This window comes from Myiozetetes cayanensis, unplaced genomic scaffold, assembly GCF_022539395.1.
Source record: "Myiozetetes cayanensis isolate MyiCay16 unplaced genomic scaffold, myiCay2020 scf2-11, whole genome shotgun sequence".
NCBI classification, from domain to species: Eukaryota; Metazoa; Chordata; class Aves; order Passeriformes; family Tyrannidae; genus Myiozetetes; species Myiozetetes cayanensis.
The window spans coordinates 15,794,865-15,813,820 of NW_026087411.1; the positions used below are offsets into that span (position 1 = coordinate 15,794,865).

The 18,956-nt window shown below is 38.9% G+C and overlaps 1 protein-coding gene across 5 annotated transcripts in view; it reads left to right on the top strand.

Moving 5' to 3' along the window:
• Window positions 1-18,956, top strand: part of DISP1 (dispatched RND transporter family member 1) — a 90,582-nt gene that overhangs the window by 12,199 nt on the left and 59,427 nt on the right. For 2 of the 5 annotated variants that reach the window (XM_050316473.1, XM_050316472.1), the window contains exons 2-3: window positions 329-590; window positions 2,153-2,258. The exons of 2 other annotated variants lie outside the window; for them this stretch is intronic. In XM_050316473.1, the coding sequence (XP_050172430.1) occupies window positions 2,254-2,258 (5 nt within the window). In that variant the 5' untranslated portion in view covers window positions 329-590; window positions 2,153-2,253. The remainder of the gene's footprint in view (window positions 1-328; window positions 591-2,152; window positions 2,259-18,956) is intronic. One more of the 5 variants, XM_050316474.1, reaches the window with a different exon arrangement.

Sequence of the window (18,956 nt, forward strand, 5' to 3'; positions counted from 1 at the left end):
TTAAGCCATAAAACTCCTGCATGCATAGATCAAATGCCCAGGAGAGACTACTTACATAATACAACACTTAAAGTATGTTTCTGGTCAGTTCTCTGCCTTCCAAATCCTCTGCTTTGCTCCTTCCTAACTGCTCATTTACTTTTCTCCCCTTCCAAAATAAAGACCACAAAGATAAATGTGTTTATGTAACCTCTGAAATCTTGATTCAGAGATACAGACTGCTGGCCTTCAATCCCATGCTCAGCACACCAGACTCTGCTGTTAAGTAACCACTGGAAAAAGTATACAGTTAAAACAAAAGTCAAACATTAACTTGTTCCTTTCCCAGGTCACACTGGAAGAGGCACAGGCAGGCATGCTTGAAAGCTGAAGAAAACGAACCCTGTCTTTGTCATAGTGAAGGTACAAGTAGGCTGAGTGCTGCTCATGTCTCATTGCAAGCTGTGCAGTCTTTAAGGACAAGATAAACAACTGCTGCAGGACACGTGGATAGGTTTTTTGTCAAATAAGCCAAAAGAGAAGCCCAAAGTCAAGAGGCAACATAGTGGACCTGAATGAAAAGGTGAACGTACTCTTGTGGAAAGTGGAAGGTAAGGAAGAAACATTATTAAATAAGCAGCTCTGTTAGAGATAGATGACTGCTTTTACTGGGGCAAAAGAAACAATTAGCAGCAGTTTTCTGGGTAAAATTGAGCCTCTTTTACATGCTGTGATAAACTTAATTGAGAAACTCCACAGCCACAATGACTCTGTCCCCTTCCACTTCATCATCAAAGGCAGGGGGAGAAGCCTGGGCAGGATCTAACTGTACTGGTCGGTTCCCATATGAGCTCCACTGTTGACCTTTTAAAGTTATCTCACGTGTCAAGTTTATTAAAGGTATTTTGACAGAAGTTTGAGAGTCTTATACCTTGTGTGTTCCAATAATCTGAAATGTCTCTACAAAGAAGTGTCCTGTGTATTTTAGAATGTGTAAATGAAATACCCTCAGTGTGCTAATTTTAATGTGGTATGTCCGAGCTGAGTTTCCACATGAAGGTAACAAGATGTTCTATGGGTTTAGTATCCATAGCAATAGCCAGCAGTGTCTTTGTGAGGTGATAGGTACAGATCCAGCTGTGTTACAGGCTATGCATGTGTAATAGAAGAGCTCTTTCATTGCTTTTATGGGTGTAGTGCAAACCTTGAGTGATTTGTTCAAGCTAAATACCCCTTAGCAGCCACCACCATTAAAGATCTACATTTTCCATTCAGGAACAGGAACGTGGAGTCTGTGCTTTCTGCACCTCTTTGGAGATACAGTTTGGCTGGGTCCTCCTTTGTAGCCAAACATCTGGTCAGGAGTGTGTGCCAGAGAGAGCACCTTTATCTTGCAGAATAGTGAGGCAAGCTGTAGTCTAGTTTTCTTTGACACAAGTTCCACTTCTTCGGGCAGAAAGTGAGCATGGATTTCAAGAGGCTAGAATCCCATGTCTAGGGCTAAATAAAGTTGTGAGAATCTTCACTGGAATCTCTGAGGAAAGGTTTTCTAACTTCAGGTTTTGAGGCCTGATGTGATGTGGCTTCCTGTGCTGCCTCTAAGATACAGCCCATGTATCACAAATGTACAAATTCAGCAGGATGTTACAGCATGACAGTGCTTGGGGATGAATGTCTTTTGCAGTCTATTCTTATTTTGTTAGGTGTTGTCTTAACAATACCTATCTGTCTCTGCTGATAATCACCGGTTACCAAATGCTCTTGGGGTAGAGTGTGCTTTTATGGCAGTTCAAGCCTAATTTCCAAGTAGATTTCTAGATAAAAAGCCCCTATGTTTGGTTGTTTTGAGTTTTTTTCAATCATCCCATATGTTTATTGTCCATACCTGAAAATTGTGCTTGGGGTAGTGACAGGAAAGAAAATTCCAAGTGCTGTATACATCTGTTGGATTACTTCGTTTTCCATCAACCTTCTGGCCTGACCCAACAGCCAGCTTCCAATGCTGACACTGCCAGCCATCAAGATCCTAAATATTCACGAAGCACTCTATTAAATTTTCAGGTTAACCCTTAAGTTTTCAGATTAACCCTTACTGCACAGTAGAAAGTGCCTCAAATACAGAATGTTGGGGAAAAAATAAGATACCCAGAATTTTGTTCTCTTGTTCCAAAAGGGGTGACTGCTTCTGGGAGTGTGTTGACATGGAGGAAGCTGAGTGGCCACCTTGTTCTTACACTTGCCTCTGTATTACTCTTCTGGAACAGCTCATGTGATATGAGGTACATTTTGAACTAAATAGCCAGTTACATGAGGCATTAAAGTGAGAATGCTCATCTGTTTGATTCTGTTTTACTTAATACTTATCCGTTTTTTTCCTTTGTTTTTTTCACATAAGATTCCCTGTCTCATGCAAGAAATTGAAGCTTGTTCTATGAACCATAAAAGTCAATCTTAATATTCTGAGACAATCTTAATATTTGTGAGACTTAGTTATTGTTGTTTCTCCGTAATCTGCTTTTGATGTGATTATTTTCCTTCAGGAGAGGAATAAATTTGCATTACTGTTTAAAAGATTCATGTTTGAGAAGTTTGTCCCAAACCAAAGGTTTGATTTAAACCTTGAAGTTCCCCTTGTGCGCAGATGGGATGTAGGAGTTTCCTGAGAGTTTGTGATTTGCAGTTCTGTGCTGCTTTGTGCAAACAGTACTTGATGGCAGGAACTTCTCTCCAACTGTATTTTTGCGGAGATTTGTTATTCTTTATTTGATCCACATGCTCTTTATTCATCTTCTCTGCTGAATGCCTGAGAGAAATTGTGATAGGTAGGTATGCTGAGTTTAATTAAGGTGTTGTATCTATCTGAAAGATATCTGTGGAGGACCTCTTTGCTGGCTAGAGCTATGTAGGTGACTGCTCTGTAAGGCTGCCAGGGTTTGAGAAAATTCATGCTGAGAAATGGTGTTTTTATAGTTTCTTGAAGGGTGTGGTTGAATTCATACTGTTCTTCTCCACATAAGAGAAATAACTATATAAACAGTATGTCTTGATTCTCTCTCAAAGTAGTAAAGAGCAGGTGTGTGGATTTGCAAAGTAAAGGACTAAGAAATTGTTCTTACTATATTTTTTCATTCTCATTGAAGTAGCTGAATTATTTAATCTTCCTACCTGTTACTTTTAGTGATCATTTAGCTGAAACTTTGAGAACGGATTCTTTGCTTCTGGTGCTCTTGATGTGATGTCCATCATCTATAAAGTCCTGACCAGGGCAGAGACCTAAGGTCTTGGATGCCTTTTATGTTGTGTTATGTTTTTTTTGTGAAACATAAGTGTACTAATTTTAGGTATTCTTTTCTCCTCCTTTTGATACTAATGGGAAAAACATTTATAAGCTATTTAATGCTAGAATTCTGTATTCCAATGTCTGTAAAAGAAGTTCTTAAGTAGCAAAATTAATTTAATTACTGTAAGCATATGATTTTTTTGGTGAAACTTGGAATTAAGCATATAAAAAGTTACTCTTTTCAGTGTCTTCCTGTGCTTGAAAGAAGGATTTCTGCACAGGGAGAGCTCTACATACTTTTGAAGGCATGGTAAGAATGTCAGTGTTCATAAGTAAACTGCTCTTTCGAGTAAAGTGCCAATGCACTTGAAATTGATGTTATAAAGACTGCTTACTGGGTGACCAGTAATCTATAACCTTTCATCTATTCCTATATATCGTCTTTTACATATTTTAGGGAATAAAAGATTGATAATTTGAGATTCATTAACTTAAAATATCTTTTTGGGTTGGCATTTGTGCACTTGGTATAACCTCTCAAGCGGGTTTTTTGCTCTGTGTTTCTGGCTAAATAGCATGGAGGTGCGTGTTAGAGATGTGTAGTGGGAACTCCCTGCTGGGAGTTTCTTAGGCCTGTAAAACTCTGGAAGTGCACAGACCACTTGCTCGCTCTCCTGTCCTAGAAGCAGTCGTTGCACACAAATGCCGGCATTCCTGTGAACCTTGGAGTTATGATGGTGTTGAAGGGAGTCTGCAAAGTGCAAATACACGTTATTAGAGTATTGTATGTATTATAATGACTCATATTTAGCAAAAGACCGTGGCTTGCCTCAATCCTGCAGGGCTGCAGTTAAACTTTTATTTGTTTTCCCTGATATTTTAGACTTTTTAGCAGCTGTCATTAACGTGCGGTTCAACAGTTTGAGTGGTAGTTGAAAACAGGTGGTGCATGCTCCATGTATCTTGAGACACAAATGATGAACAACAGTGTTGTTACTGAAAATGTAGATATTTGTGTCAGCTTGTGTTGTTTTTGTTTTAGCAGAACTTTGATATTCTTTGCTGTAGAGGAGTATGGACAAAGTGTTCAAAAGTGAATTCAAAGATAAAATGTTGCTGAAACATCAGTTCATTATCTATGGCTAAGACTATACAAAACCAGCACAGAATTTGCTGACTTGATTGTAGAGGGTAGGGATTAAACCAGCAGCAGAATGTCATAACTCTCAGCTGAAAGACAGCTTTGTACAAAGCATTTCATTTAGCATGCTATGATTCCCGCCCGGAATATTCCCATGTTTGCTGAATGAGATACACTTGTAGAACACAGTGCTTTTCCAAGCAGACACTTTGGGATGGCTTAAATTTTAGGCAGGATCTGTTACTTTGTGCCTTGTTTGGATAGTAGAAACATAGCTTGCAGTAGCCTATATCCTGTAGCGTAGTATTAGTTTTGTGTCTTAAATCTGTTGGCAAATGGAGCCTTTTAAACTTGCAGCTAAAAGTGCATCGTTTCGGGTGCACTGTAATTGAAGACTTTAGAGAAGAAAAATAAAATGGAGGCAATTAATTGGGCCTCCTTAATTGAATCTGTGGCCGAAACACTCTTAGTAAATCTTTTAAAAATATTATCCGTATCTTTCTACAATGTTGTTGTGCTAATCTGTTCAGCCAAGTAAATGAGGGTTGATTCAGACCTTTCTTTTAAGTGAAGTCCCCAGACCATTAAGCCAGCTAAAATAAATGTAGACATTTGGTTTTCATTAGTGTTGTAACTGAAACAAAAACATTTTAATGACTGATCCCTGAGTGTTTTGAAGTTTTTGCAACTTTGCTAGGAAGGTATTTAAACTGTAGTATCAGTTGCAAGTTGGCCGTAAGCCAGGCTTTCAAAGCTGTTTCAAAGCAAGATGTTGGGTTGCCAGAGTGTTATGAAACAGGCAAAGTTTGAGAGGAGAGAAACAGTGGAAGGTAGTTACAATAAAATTTGCACTGGTGAAATGGAATTACGTGCTAAAAGGAGACAGTGACAATGTCCATGCTGTATTAAATTTGCTGCTTTGTTAAAGAGCTGTTTCAGTTATTTGGGAAGAAACACAATTTTGAGCTGTAATACTTAAATGAATAAAGAATCAACTACCCCAGAAATCACTGTGCTGATTAGATGGTTTTCAGTATCTTAAGCTTGCACAAAATGAGACCCTCTTCTAAGTAAAGAACTTGTATGTTGCTTAAGATCTAACTTAAAAAACACTTTTGGGGAAGATATTAAAGTTGGTTTTGATAGATGATGGCAGTGAAATCTGATAAAAATTAGCACTTGGACTTGGTCTTTGACAAATAAAATAATCTGTAGCTCTACATTGATGGAGATCGTTAGAGTGCTGTAAGAGGAAGATTCCTCATTCTGAATCATGCCATAGTCACAATAATGTCTCGTGGAAAACTTGCTGAAGTTGTTGAAACCTTCTAGGTGATCAGGGGTCAGCTGGGGAGCCAGGGGCTGGATATCAAGAGCTCCATCGTGTCCAAACTGCATTCTTGTGGTTACTGCTTGGCCTGGGTATGCAGAGTACCAGTAATGATGTTTACCAGAGTAATCTTAGATCTTGGTGTTTTATATCTTTGTTTGTTGTTTTTTTTGGTCATGATAGGTGATTTGGGTTTAAGTGGCAATTAGGAAAAGCCCAGATTACTTCATTTAGGCTGTAGAAATGCATAGTTATTTCAGCTAAGAAAGACCAGCATGTCTAGCAAACAACAACAACAAAAAACCTCAACAAAACAACCAACAAAAACAAACAACCCCCCCAAAAACCTGCTCAGATAGAATTACTGAATTGTCTGTCTGAACACTTTCAATTTTGGTGGGTACAGCTTCACAGTTATAAATTTAGTGATTTAGTTTAGAAGTTTAATTGCCAAAAATCAAGTGTTTCCAAAAAAAAAAAAAAAATCCCTCTGTCATAAGCAGGAAGCAGTGATCTGAGAGTGGCTGAAGGTCTGGGTAGCTTCTGAGGGTTTCATCCCAATACTTGATTTTATATATTCACCTTTAAGGAATAATGGTGTTATGTAGAAGATGTGTAGCCAAGCTGAACTTAAATAAATTGTTATATCTTTTGTAAGTATTATGTTGCTGCGTGTCTGCTCTATTATTTCAATGTATGGTATCTCATGTACAATATGTACTCTTTTCACTGACTTTATGAGGATTCTGTAACTTTCTTTAAGCTTTGAACAGAAATATAACACTTTACAACATCAATTTTGCATGCCATGAAAATTTTTTTTGAATGCTTTAATTAGAGGTTTTTACAAATGCCAAATAATGAAAAGTTGCTGCCCTTCAGGGAAGGATCTGAAAGGCAGCCTGCCTTTCCTTTTCTCCCATATTGTGTCTCTGGAATATTTCTTTTGTGGTTTCATTACTGGGATGTTCTAGCTGAATTGTCTCATGTGCCAAAGCATATGGAGAATAGCTGCAATTCTGAGACTGAATTGAAGGAATGGCTTATTTCTCACATGCATGCAGGTGAAGAAAACATTGTGTACCTACACCTTCATGTTCTGCAAATGAAAATAAGGGAACAGATGCAGGTACATGTTTACTTTGGTACCTTTAGCTACAGCCTAGAAATACATTCGCATTTGTTTAAGCTTTTTCTGCTAGGCCATGTGATAGTTACCTGCCCACAAGATTGTAATAGGGAGAAAGATTTTTGTTATCTCCTGTGGTTAAACTCAAGATACTTTTCCTCAGCTGAAGATTTTTGGTAGTACTAGTTGCGTGATGTTCAACACATGAGAAGAAACAGTTGGTCAAAGTAAGGAAGAACTTCGTGATCATGAAATGCTAGAAACTCATATATAATTCTTCTGTGCTTTGAAACTGCTTCAGTCATATTTGTTTTTTTATGTATATATCTTCTCCCATTCTAATAGCCATTAGAGGTTTTTAAAAAGTGTTATTTTTGTCAAATTTTAGAACTTAATTTCTTGAGAACATTTAGTTGGGTCTTATTACATATGTGGTAGCACCATAATCTTGATACTGAATACTAAATATTAACTCGATGCTGGTACAAACATGAAAGCAAACATCTGATCTAGCCTAGGGCAAGAAAAAGCTTATTAGTAAGGGGAGAGCTGTTCAGTAACCCTTTTTTTGTACCAATTTATTCACTACTTTGTTTTAATATTCTGGTAGAGGTGAGATAGAGATGGCAGAGGACTGAATAGCAGCTAGAAGGCTGAAAGAAGCCAAGTCCTTATTTGTACAAGGCCTGCCAGAATGCTGGGTATTTACAGGGGGAACGGTGCTTTTGCAAGTGCAGAGAAACAGGGACAGAATAAACAGGAAGAAAGAGAGTGCACCTTTATTAAGCTGGAGAGAAGGCAAGTTTAGGAGGAACGTGCAGAAAGTGCTGTGGTAGGTAGTCGAAAGAATCTGTTTGCTGGGGGAATCTTGGGCTAATCTTTTAGTGGGGAGCTTGTCATGGATAAGTTGAAATGGTTAAGGACTAGCCAATGCCAGTCACTCAGGCTCCCTTTAGAATAAATGGAGAGACACTCACACCTTTCAAATGTCATTTTCAAAGAGAGTATCAAGACAAATGTTTCAGCCAGCAGGTAATCACTTCCAGTACTGGAGGTGACCTTGCTCATTGCAGCTGAGCCAGTGCAGTGGCCTTGTCTTTGCACCAGCTCTGGCCTGTGTCAACTCCACCTTTGAGGGAGCTTGGCTTGCTGGAATGGGGAGAATAAAACCCGGTATGAGGGGCTCTGAGGGAGAATGCTTTTCCGTGGTCTTTGCCAACAGAAGGAGCTCAGTTTGGAGGCTGAAGCACACCAGGGCTGGTGGGGCAGGGGTGGGACTGGAATCCTGTCATAAGGAATCTCACCTCAGAGAGTGTCGAGCTATTTGCTATGGTTTGAGCCAGAGGCATGAAAAGCTTAACGCCTTACACAGAGGATGTTTACCTCTCTTCCAGTAGTCTTTCTGTTGGCATTAATAGTATGAGCAGCTAGTTCTTGTCCATAAAAATTTACAGTGCACTAAACCTTGCTGTATTCCATGGATAGCATCACATGGCAGTGAATTCTAAAGCCTGATTGATGTCAAAGACATCAAGATGCCAAATTTAGATTTTTATTGAATGTTCTCTTGTTCAGGAGCAGACAACTTGTTTCTGTTGTATTTCTCTCCACTGTTAGTCTGCAACTGGGAACAATATTTTTTCTAATGAGACTCCTGAGCATGGAGCTCCAGTAAGAGCAACAACATCTGTCTGTAATAAGGCTTTGCTCTTTCTCCTGCTTCGTTATTTCCATATGCCAAATACTTGGTGGCTTCATCCAGCTCAATCTTGCTCGAAGCACAGGAGGTTCAGGGAAGAAAAGGAAGGTGCTGTATGCAAATGCATGAGAAAGAGGCAGCTGGAGGGAAACAATGTGAGGTGGGAACATATCATGCAAGTCTCTTGAATGTGTGAGACTTCCTGAGTCTTTGAGGCGATGAGGACAGAATTTCACAGTCCTGGCTATCTTCTCTGTGCAGTTATTCCCCATAGAATTCTCAGTATAGTGCACTCCTTTTCTTTGCAAAGGGAGTAACTTCTGTTACTTCAGTGCCTTTTGGTATAAACAGTCAGGTTTTCCCTCGCCTTCTGGGAAAGTCTTTTAGTCAGAATGATAAGTGTGTTGTTATACTAGGGAGAGTTAGGATGGAGGTTAGATGGGAATTCTGTGCTTGGGAATTGCTTTCTTGATACTGGTAAAGAAGAAGAAAAGCAGGGACTTAGAGAGAGATGCTGCAGCACGGACAAGAACTTCACTTTTGAGAGAAGGACCTGAGGAATCAATCAAGAACAACAATGAAGAGGTCTCAGGTGGCAGTTGCATTAAAGGTAAATTTTACCAATAAAGTAATTGACTCTCTAAATAAGAGCTGATCAAATGAGCCATTACTACCTCTAAAGAACTGGAAGCAGAAAAGCTGAATTTATCAGATTTAAAAAGCAATTAAGTAAAGGAGGATTCTTTTCACTGAATCTCTTTATTATTTTCATTGTTCTTTTAATTATTGTTATATCTGATTTGACTCTGTTACAAAGCAGGTAGAACAATTAAATTATTTAAAATGCAGTGCAAATATAAGTGCACCCTAGTGGATGTCCTTGGGTGGGATGGAAGTTGGGCACAAGCTGTGGAGGGCGAGGTCCTGCAGCAGAGGAGGGTGTGCCTTAGATTACATCAATGCTTAACTTAAACATTGACCATGTCAGTGGAAGCAAAACAATTTCTGTGTGATTCATGGAATTGCTGATTTGGTTGGGTTTTTTCTTCCTGTTTGCTTCATTACTTGGATAAGTAGTGAAGTCTGGAGATGACTGTAGGAACACTTACTTGAAATTTAGAATTAACCGTTTTTCATTTGATGAAAGGAAAAGTACAACAGTGTGGGTGAAGATACTGGCACAGTGTCTTTCTAGAAATGGGAAATGTATGGGGTTTTTAGGTGGCAGAACATGGAGTGAAACTTGCAAATTAAAACTTGCACGTGTGTGCTTTCCTGTTCCTGTGTTCGCATTACCCCATCAACATCTCTAAAGGCACAGTGGCTGAATAGCAGGCTGGAAATATTTACCGTCTACATTTCCGAGCAGAACTACACAATAGTACCTAAAGATTAGAGATACTGTGTGTTCTTCCTGTAAGCCATGGCAGGTCTAATCACTTAATTGCAAAGTAGTTCTGAGACAGGAAAAGCAGTGTCCAGCACCAACTACTTCCACAAAGCAAATAAACTTGTAAAAATGCAAAAATTGCAGTTCTTAGGTTATAAGGCGCATAGAAAATTTGACTGTATTTTTGCAGAATTGAGGTTATAGAGATAGGGCATCTGCCATATCTGAAACTCATCTAAAAATGTATCATGGACTCCATTATACAAAGAGTAAAAAAAACCTTTTATAGTTATGAACTTATGGGTTAAATAACTTCCAGGGAAAACCTTGTGGCAGTCATACTTTTCTCTGAAGAATCAGATAATTTGTTGTTTGTGAGGCTTGAGAAATTCTTATCTTGTGGATTGATTCAGCACAATCATTCCTCTGTTTCAATCACAGAAATGTAAGTACCTGCAGCTGTAGAGACAGCAGTGTGTAGCATTATAGCTACTTTCCACAAGAGACATGATTTCATGAACTGCAGAAAGCAGTAATGCCTTTGCTAATGCATAAATACATATGCTTCAGCACCATTGCTAATGGTTTCTCATAACTTGGTAAATGTTGGAGAGAATTGTGTAATTTCTGTACTGATTTACATGTAATTTCTGCTGCTGTGTGAAACTAACCTGCCTCTAAAATCATCAAGAAAAGGAACTTCTGGCTCACTCTCATACAGCAAGAAGAATTTTAGTTTTCTTTTTCTTACTGATTGTTCACTCTCAATGTTTCACTAATGCCATTGATGACATTACAGATTCCAGAAGCAAAATTTTAACATGATTAACCTGAGATATTAAGCAGAGATTACTTTAGAATTTCTTAAGCATTCTTGGTTCATGAAAAGTAGAGCAAATCAGCAGACTGTGAAATAGCAATCAGTCTGCCTTGAAGTTTTAAGCTGGGAGTGGGAGTGCTGGAATGCCAGATTTCTGCCTCCTCCCTGACTTCTACTTCTTGAGACTTTGTAGTGCACTCTTTCAAAGAAAGGTCATGAGTAGGAATATAGTCCTCTGCTGTTCCTGAGTGCTCAAAGTCCTCTGCGAGGGGAGAGTGAGTGGAGTGATAAACTGCTTTCTCTCTTTCCATTACCTCATCCTTCCACCTCCTTGTTTTTTCAGTATAAGCCCATGTTGCAGACACTACTTTTTTTCCCTCCTCTTACAGTGACCTGATTGGCAAATTGCATGTTTTAAGGGTTTGGTGCAAAAAACCTAGTTTTTGGTTGTGCTGTGCTGTAAAATGAAAGTTTGTACTTACTGTGTTTCTGCTTAGCTTAGCAATTACAGGAGAGAGTGGTATTTGTATTAGTCTTTTCATTTCTCAAAGCTGGATGAGTATCTTTTCATAGCTTATTTCATGACATTGGGAGGGAATGAGAAACCACCTCACTAGTTGCATTTGCTCTCTATCCCATACAGCTCTCCTGCAGTTCACAAGAGCATGTCCTGGCTGGGGAATGGAGCAGAGTTTCTCAGCATTTTAGCTCTGTGAGTTATTTAGTGGCAGCAGCTGCTTCCATCTGTGTACATGTGCAGGAAGAGATGTTCAGCTGAGCAGGCGGCCGTGCTTTTTGTTGTGGTGTGCATAATGCTCACATATGGTCTCAGTTTGCAAATCTGCAGAATATGGCATATTTTTTATGAAGCTCATTGAGCAAAATATGGCTGAAAAGCAGTGTATATATTTATATTGTGAAAACAAACAAACAACCTCCAAAACCCACTCTGAGTCTTGTTGTGGTAATTTGAAGGCACGGCCTGTTTGGTCATCTATCAAAATTGCTTTTTGTTGTAAAAGACAGGTATATTATTTTTCTTTGTGTGTTCCATCCTACAAGTGAAATATTTCTGTCTAGGTCTCCAGAGAGTGAGCCAAGGCTTTTGGCCTGTACTCCTAGTCCTGACAGTGCACCTAGAATCTATTTGCAACTGGTTGACATAGTCTCAAGCAAAATTTCAGTTCACTGGGTCTGTGAACCTCAGTCCAGAAAATATATTCTTGATGCAAATACATCTGTTTGGACATTGGGGTATTGGTCATTATAAATGAAGAATTTCAGATTTATTTGTAAGAAACTCCCTGAAAACAGGAAACTCAAAAGCATAAATTCTATTTTAGTATAAAGACAATGGAATTTTCCCTTTTCCTTCTAAAAAAATCTGGATATTATATAACACATGTAACCCTTTTTTGCCAAAATAGTGGCCAGTTTGCCCTACTGTTTGTGTTATCGAAGCCCAGCAGCCAATTATTTTCTCTGATACTGTGATTAAACACTTGTTTCACTTGTGCTTGCAGACTGAAAGGATGGAATGGTGTAGGTCCCACTTCTACCCTAGACAGATTAATATATTGATAGCTCAGCTTTTGTGAAGAGGAATTGTGACTTGGAAATCTTATGAGGGAGTCAGTAAACATGAAGGAAGAGTTTATTAGAAACAATAAATGTTCAGGGCAATCTGGACAATGTGTGGCAGAATCAATATATGGCAAGGTATGTATGGCACAGAACATTGCCACAAAAGCTTGGAGTTTGAGAGCAGAAAATGAGCAGACAGAAGAAGGAAGCTGAAATATTGGCACACATATATCAACAAAGGTAGTATCATGTGTGACATGGAGGAGGGCCTTTAGACACATACCTGTGAGTTGGAACAGGACAAGTTCAGGTGTGGTGTTACCCAGGGTCAACTGGAGAGAAAACAAACTGGATTTGTAGTGCCCTGCCATCTGCATAAAAGGATTAGGAACCATGGCAGAACTAATGTTTAAAACCATCTAATTACTTTTAAGGTATTTGGAGCCAACAGCTAAGTTCTGGTGCTTCCAAAGAAACTTTTGTATATGGGCATAAATAACGTTAACTGAAAAAAATGAGAAGCAGACCTGCTCAAATATTCTGTCACTCTATTCTTATGCTTCTCGTGGAGTACAGGTATTTTATAAAAATCCATATTTTATTCAAATGTTGTTGGAAATACTGACTCCCATTCTGCATTCTGTATCTTCCAGTGATCAGTATAGACATGTCCCACTTTGAAGTGGTCTGTACTTAATTACCTTGTTGAAATTCCAAGCAGAACTCCACTTGGAAATTTACACTGAGATTCCCTTGTGAGGCTGATCAGTTCAGACTCTGTTTTCAATCCAGGTACAACTTCTTTTTAACCCTTTCAAACTTAAAAAAAATTGAATTTAATGGAAAAAAACTCTATATAGAAAGTGTGCAGTGGCACGGTATTCTGATACTGATAATGAGAAACTTTGTTCCTGTCTCTCTCTCCTGAGTATGCTTTGCAGAGATGAGTACAAATAGTTTATACTAGTTTATTTTCCACCTCGAGTAAAGAAGATAGAAACATGAAATCGTATGCCTGATGTAAATCAAGTGTTTAAGAGTATTAGAAATCTTCCATCACTTGCACAAAAATATTTACCTTTTGATTATTTGAATTATAAAGGTTTGATTACATTTTGGGTACTGAGTAAGGTACTTTATATTCATGTAGCAGGCAAGATCAGCATGATGCTTACAATTTCTTGGACTGATAATTCATGTAGCTTTCTGCACCCAGCTCAAAGTGCGTCATAGAGGCCTTGATTGGAATATCCTTGGAAGTCTTCTGGCCTGGTGGTAATCTCTGAGCTATGCTGAGATAAGTTCAGGCCATTTTTGAAGGCAAGTCTGCTCCCCTCCCATCAGTCCTGAGTTTTCTAATGAGTAAAGCTTTTTGCTGGGGACAAATGAGTTTTCTGTTTTTAAAAAACCCCCAAAACATAAAAAGTAATCTTGATGGTTTAGTGCAATGGAAACAGGCATTTCTGTGCCTAGAAATTCTTGACTTATTGAGACTGTTAGTACTGAAATAAAACCATCTGTTCAATTTACAGGAGCAGTGAAAAAGTTGCCTGATAACTTTTTTTTTTAATTGGAAACTGCCTGAAGCTGACTATCAACTAGCACGTTGAAGATCTTTGTTTCTTACTTCTAATAGCTAAGCTTTACAGTTATTTCCTGAACTATTTTGCGTGCATATATATTTAGTGTTTTGGTATCTTTGCAAGTGCCTTGTTTTGAGGTTAAGAAGCTGTTTAAAATTTCCTTGGTTTTTAATACTCAGTTTTATAAATATTTAGAAAGCTACTTGTTGGTAATATCTAAATTTAAATACAGAGGGTAGATGTTGTCCTCTTCTGCTGTGTTGTTTCAGACTTGAAAATTTTTGCTCAAAGATACTGCAGAAGTAATAAATCTGTTCCAGAGAAAATGGAAATGCGATAATTCCTAATAATTTTGTTAGGTAAAAATTGCATCTTGGTCTAAAAGTGCCAAGTTAAACATAGTTCTGACAAGAAGTCATCATACAGAAAATCATACAGAAAATGTAGAAGTTAGATTTTAATTGTATTAGACAAACTAAAAGAGAGACCTGCTGGTGAAGCAGCTTTAAAGGGGGAAGAAATCAATGTTAACCTATTTGATAGAGGGGTTTGTAGGGGAATTTTAAGGAGTTGTACAGGTGTTGGACTAGTAGTTGCTGGACTCTTTGGATAATGGTAAGGTGAAGTTATGGCTGTAGCTCTATGGTTGGCTCAAAAATAGCAAGAAGATGGGAGATTTCTGCTGAAACTCCATTGATATGACTGGTTTGGGTGAATAATCAGCAAAGTATGTGAAGAGAATGACTACAACCCTAAACTCGCCTTTAAGAGAAAAGTTGTGCCATTTCTAGACACCCAGGGAACCACTGCTCAAAACCAATTCAAGTTTACAAAAAAAGTGTAAGAAAGCTAAGGGATGCCTCCAGATACTACCAGCCATGAGGCTTTTGGGAAAGGAAAACTTCCACTTCTAACTTAAACCTCTGTGATGCCAGTCCCAGCAGCTCCAAGACAGGCACATATTTTTCATAGTTTAAAACTTTCTTTTCTCAAGGTTGACAGATGAGGAAATTTATGTGACTGTCATTTGCAAGTAATGGAAATTATCCTTGCATCTTATCACTGTAAGTGACTTCTCCAAGACAGTTTTCTTTCACAGCCTACGTGATTTACAAGCAATTCCTTGTCTGCTTCATCCCTATGCCATGGATGTCACCAGCCAGTGTATCTGTGTCCCAGTTGTGAGGTGTTCCTGCTGACACTGCTCGAACTCACAAAGCATCCTCCAGGTGTAAGGATGTCTGTACTGAGCAGGTGCCAGCAGTTGAAGGTGGCTGAAGGCAGCACAGCTCTGTAGGCAGGTGAGCTGCTGTTGCCAGCCTGTTCAGATGGCAAATTAGGTTCGTGTTACTGCTGATGGACAGAAGGTATTACAAAGAGAAGAGTGAGGCCAAGAGCTGCTGTTGGGATTGGACTGAAATCAGTGAGTCCAAGGCAGGACATGCACCTCTCCTAGTTGGGTGGTGTAGCAGTACTGGGAAAGCAAGAGATGCCCTTTGTTTGGTTGGTTTTTTGGTTTTTTTTGGACAAAAGGTGTAGTTAATTGGTAATTTGATGTATCAAAATTATATGTACCCATGTTTTTCTATTCTGAGAGTTTATTAAAAGCATTGCTTGTCTTGTCTTCTCTTCCTTCCTTCCTGTCCCCCAGCATGGGTTGTATGAGGAGGAGGGAGAATCTGCCCTGACAAAGGAATTTCTAAACCTCATCTTAAGCTTTTCCTGTGCGAAAAGCATAGTCAGTCAAGAGTGGGCAAAAGTTCATGCCAGCACAAACAAGGTGCTGCACTCAGATGCAGAGGGTTGCATGGGACAGCAGTTTTTGCAGCGTGTGAATGCAAGTAGTGAATCAGCAGTGCCAAGGTAGCAGACAACAGTGGGGTCATGGGGGTTTCTTAAAACTGCACACAGTAGGATTTATGACTTAGAATATCACAGACAGTGCGTTAAGGCTATTTCCAATGTGCAAAACAAAACCACCCACAAGTTTACCTGTTGAAGTGGTCAGAAAGTTAGCCCTGTTAACCCTTCTCAGGACAGTGAACTTCCATGTACAGCAGCTGAGAGAACAACCTCACTCCATATCCTGACTAAACTTTCTGTTCTGGAAGCTAAGTGTGTGTGTCTTTGCATGTATGTCTGCGCTCCCTCTGCCTTGTGATGTGTTGAATTTATGCTGCTTATAACTTTTTTCAAGTAAAACAGATGTGACTGACTAAAGAACCGTGTTTTTTCTGCTTGCTTGGCATCCATTTTGGATTGCCTGGGATGTAAGAGGGGAAGTAAAATATTGCAAAATGTTGTTCTAAGCTGTGACAGTGAATGCCTGATTATCTGAAGTCTCCAAACAGTGTGCTGATTGAACCAGCAAAATCCTTCCACAAACACTGATTTCTCTCAAACTGATAAAAACTTAAGTCATCGTCTTACCTGTGACAAGCTGCTTCAGGAATTTTTGTCTCATTTTGACTTTTAGGGAGGGAAGTAAGTTTTGAGGGTTTTTTTTTATTATTCCCAGCTCTCATCTTGGCCAGATCCTTGGGTTTTAACCTGATGATGGCATACATTCAGTATCTGCTCTTCTGTAATGTTATTATGGCTCCCAGACTGATTCACCCTCTTCGTGTCCTTTTATTTTCTTCTCAGAAAGTTTGTCCAAAAGACAGGATTTACTTTCAGATGTGTAGCACTTTCAGATGCAGACTTCCAGCAGTACTGGGTGTTTGACTTCACATTTAGGGCAAGCTGAAGTTCTGCTTTGCCATGTATATTGTCATTTTTGATTTGTATAATCTCTGAGTAGTTCATCTTGTTCTTGTGGCCATACTGAGAAGCTCTCCTGTAGTGGGCATACCAGGTTTTGTTGTTCTCCTGCTGACCTCCCATCACAAATTCACAGTGGATGTCTGAGCTTCTGCCTGTCAAGCCATGTTCTTGATGCTGTGATATCCACCTCGGTATCTGTTTTTTGGGAAACTTTATTGAGCCAGGAGCTCAGCATATGAGATAGTTGCTCACAAACAGTGGCTGGCAGTGGTTGGGCTAAAATCTTCAAAGTGCCTAAACATGGTGTAGTAAAGACAGGCCTGTAGCTAAAACCCTACAAAAATCTGTTTGTAGCATATCCTTCATTGAGTTCCATTGATATTTAACACTTTTTGTGTGTTAAAACAGCAGAGCTCAATTCAGCTACAAAACTCTCACTGTTTGTATTGTTTCTACCTGCCTGAGACCTGTTGCTTTAAAAAATATTTCGAAAAGGAATACATTCTATGGTACTTTAAAGCAATGTTCTGTTTGATTATGTACTGAATAATTAAGATAATTTGCTTTTATTGGCAGTAATAATATATAAGCTTTGACATTTATTTTTCAGGGGTGAATACATTATAAAAAAGGTATTTTAGAACCATTTAGTGGAAAACTGCAAAAGACCTATCTGCTTCTTTTTTTTTTTCCTAACTTTGCTATTGGAAACACAAAATACGTAGGTAGCCAAATTACATTCCAGCACGACCTACTAGCAGGCAAGAGGATTTCTGCCCTGGTGCTGCAGTTCATTAAAGAGTTGTAAGCAGAAATGCTGGAAAAGTTTGCTGTAGGCATGTGACGAGAGATTCCTGATAACCTCAAGGCTGCCTCCCAAATGATCTTATTAATTCTGTGAGTAATCCGGGGAAAACCAGTAGGGTTTCTTTGACTTTTGCCCTCCAAGGTTGCAGTTTTTACAGCTCGGAGCAGCTATTAGTAACAATGGCTCTTGAAGTGTAATTTAAAAAACCCCAGGAAGTGTGTTCCTGTTTTTCTTTCTGATGCAGTTACAGCTGACAACTCCTCTTCCTTTAGCCCCTAATTCAGTGTACGGCTGTTCCTGGAAACCCGTTTGGAATGTTCTAATGAAGATTTTCACTTGCCTGAAGTACATCAAATGTAGCACATGAGCCTGGTTTCCAGCAGAGACTTCACTGTGCGTGCAGTCAGCTGTTTCTCAAGAGTCACCCTGTTGGCTGGGTAAGGAAGGGAAAGGGTTGCTTTGTGCAGGATCTGGGAAGTTCATTGTTTTAATTCTTCTACATTGGGAAGGCTGCAGTTAACAGTTGTCAGCTCATTTGTGTTCAAGGTAACTAATCCAGAACCAGGAAGTGATACCTTTTCTAGCTTTTAGTGAGGGGCATCAATTAAAATTTAGATTGTGTTCTGCACTAATGGATGGAAGAAAGTGCTAAAAGTATTTGCATCTCTTCTTGTGAACACATTCTCTTTTTTTTTACGTAGCTTGAAGTGGGATTTTTTTTCAGTTTCCCTTTTAGAATTGTTTTCATTATCATTAAAATCTTCTATTGGAGAGTAACACAAAGAGCTATTTCAAATTGCCTTTCTCCTTATGCAGCACCTTTCAGAGTGGTATCATCCCACCTAGAACTGGGCTACCTCTTTCCAGCTGCCTTTTCTCATTCTGTTTCGTTTTACCTTTGCTTTCCAGAGTTCACATCATATATTCTTGCACTGGAGAGCATCTTGCATTCCTGAGAGTATCAGATACTAACTCTTCTGAAAGGCTTGGATCTGTGGCCTGTTGTCTGGATGTTACTTACTATATAGATACATAACTGTTATGTCTCTCTTTAAATATTTCCCATTTTAAGACTTTTCCTTACTAAGCAAATTACCCTCAGCTGTTCTTTAAAATTGCTTTTCCAGCTGAAGGTAAGGATGCTTACCTTGCTAGTCAGTGTTAGCAACATATTTCTTTGCTGCGTATCCACATAATTTTGGTGCTGTTACAGGTTTTCAGTTTGGCTAGCTGCCTTATCTCTCTGCTTTTAATTCAGATTTGGTGAAAGCATACCCTTTTAAACCACATAAGTGGGAAAGCACATAATTGGATGTTTTAAAGAGTTTGGTCCTGTCCTCAGTAATGTTTAACCTTTGGTTATTGCAGCTAGGAGACTATGAAAAGTTCAGATTTTTTTTTCAGCTGTTTAAAATGTTATGGTAATTACTAGTTTTGAAGCCAACAG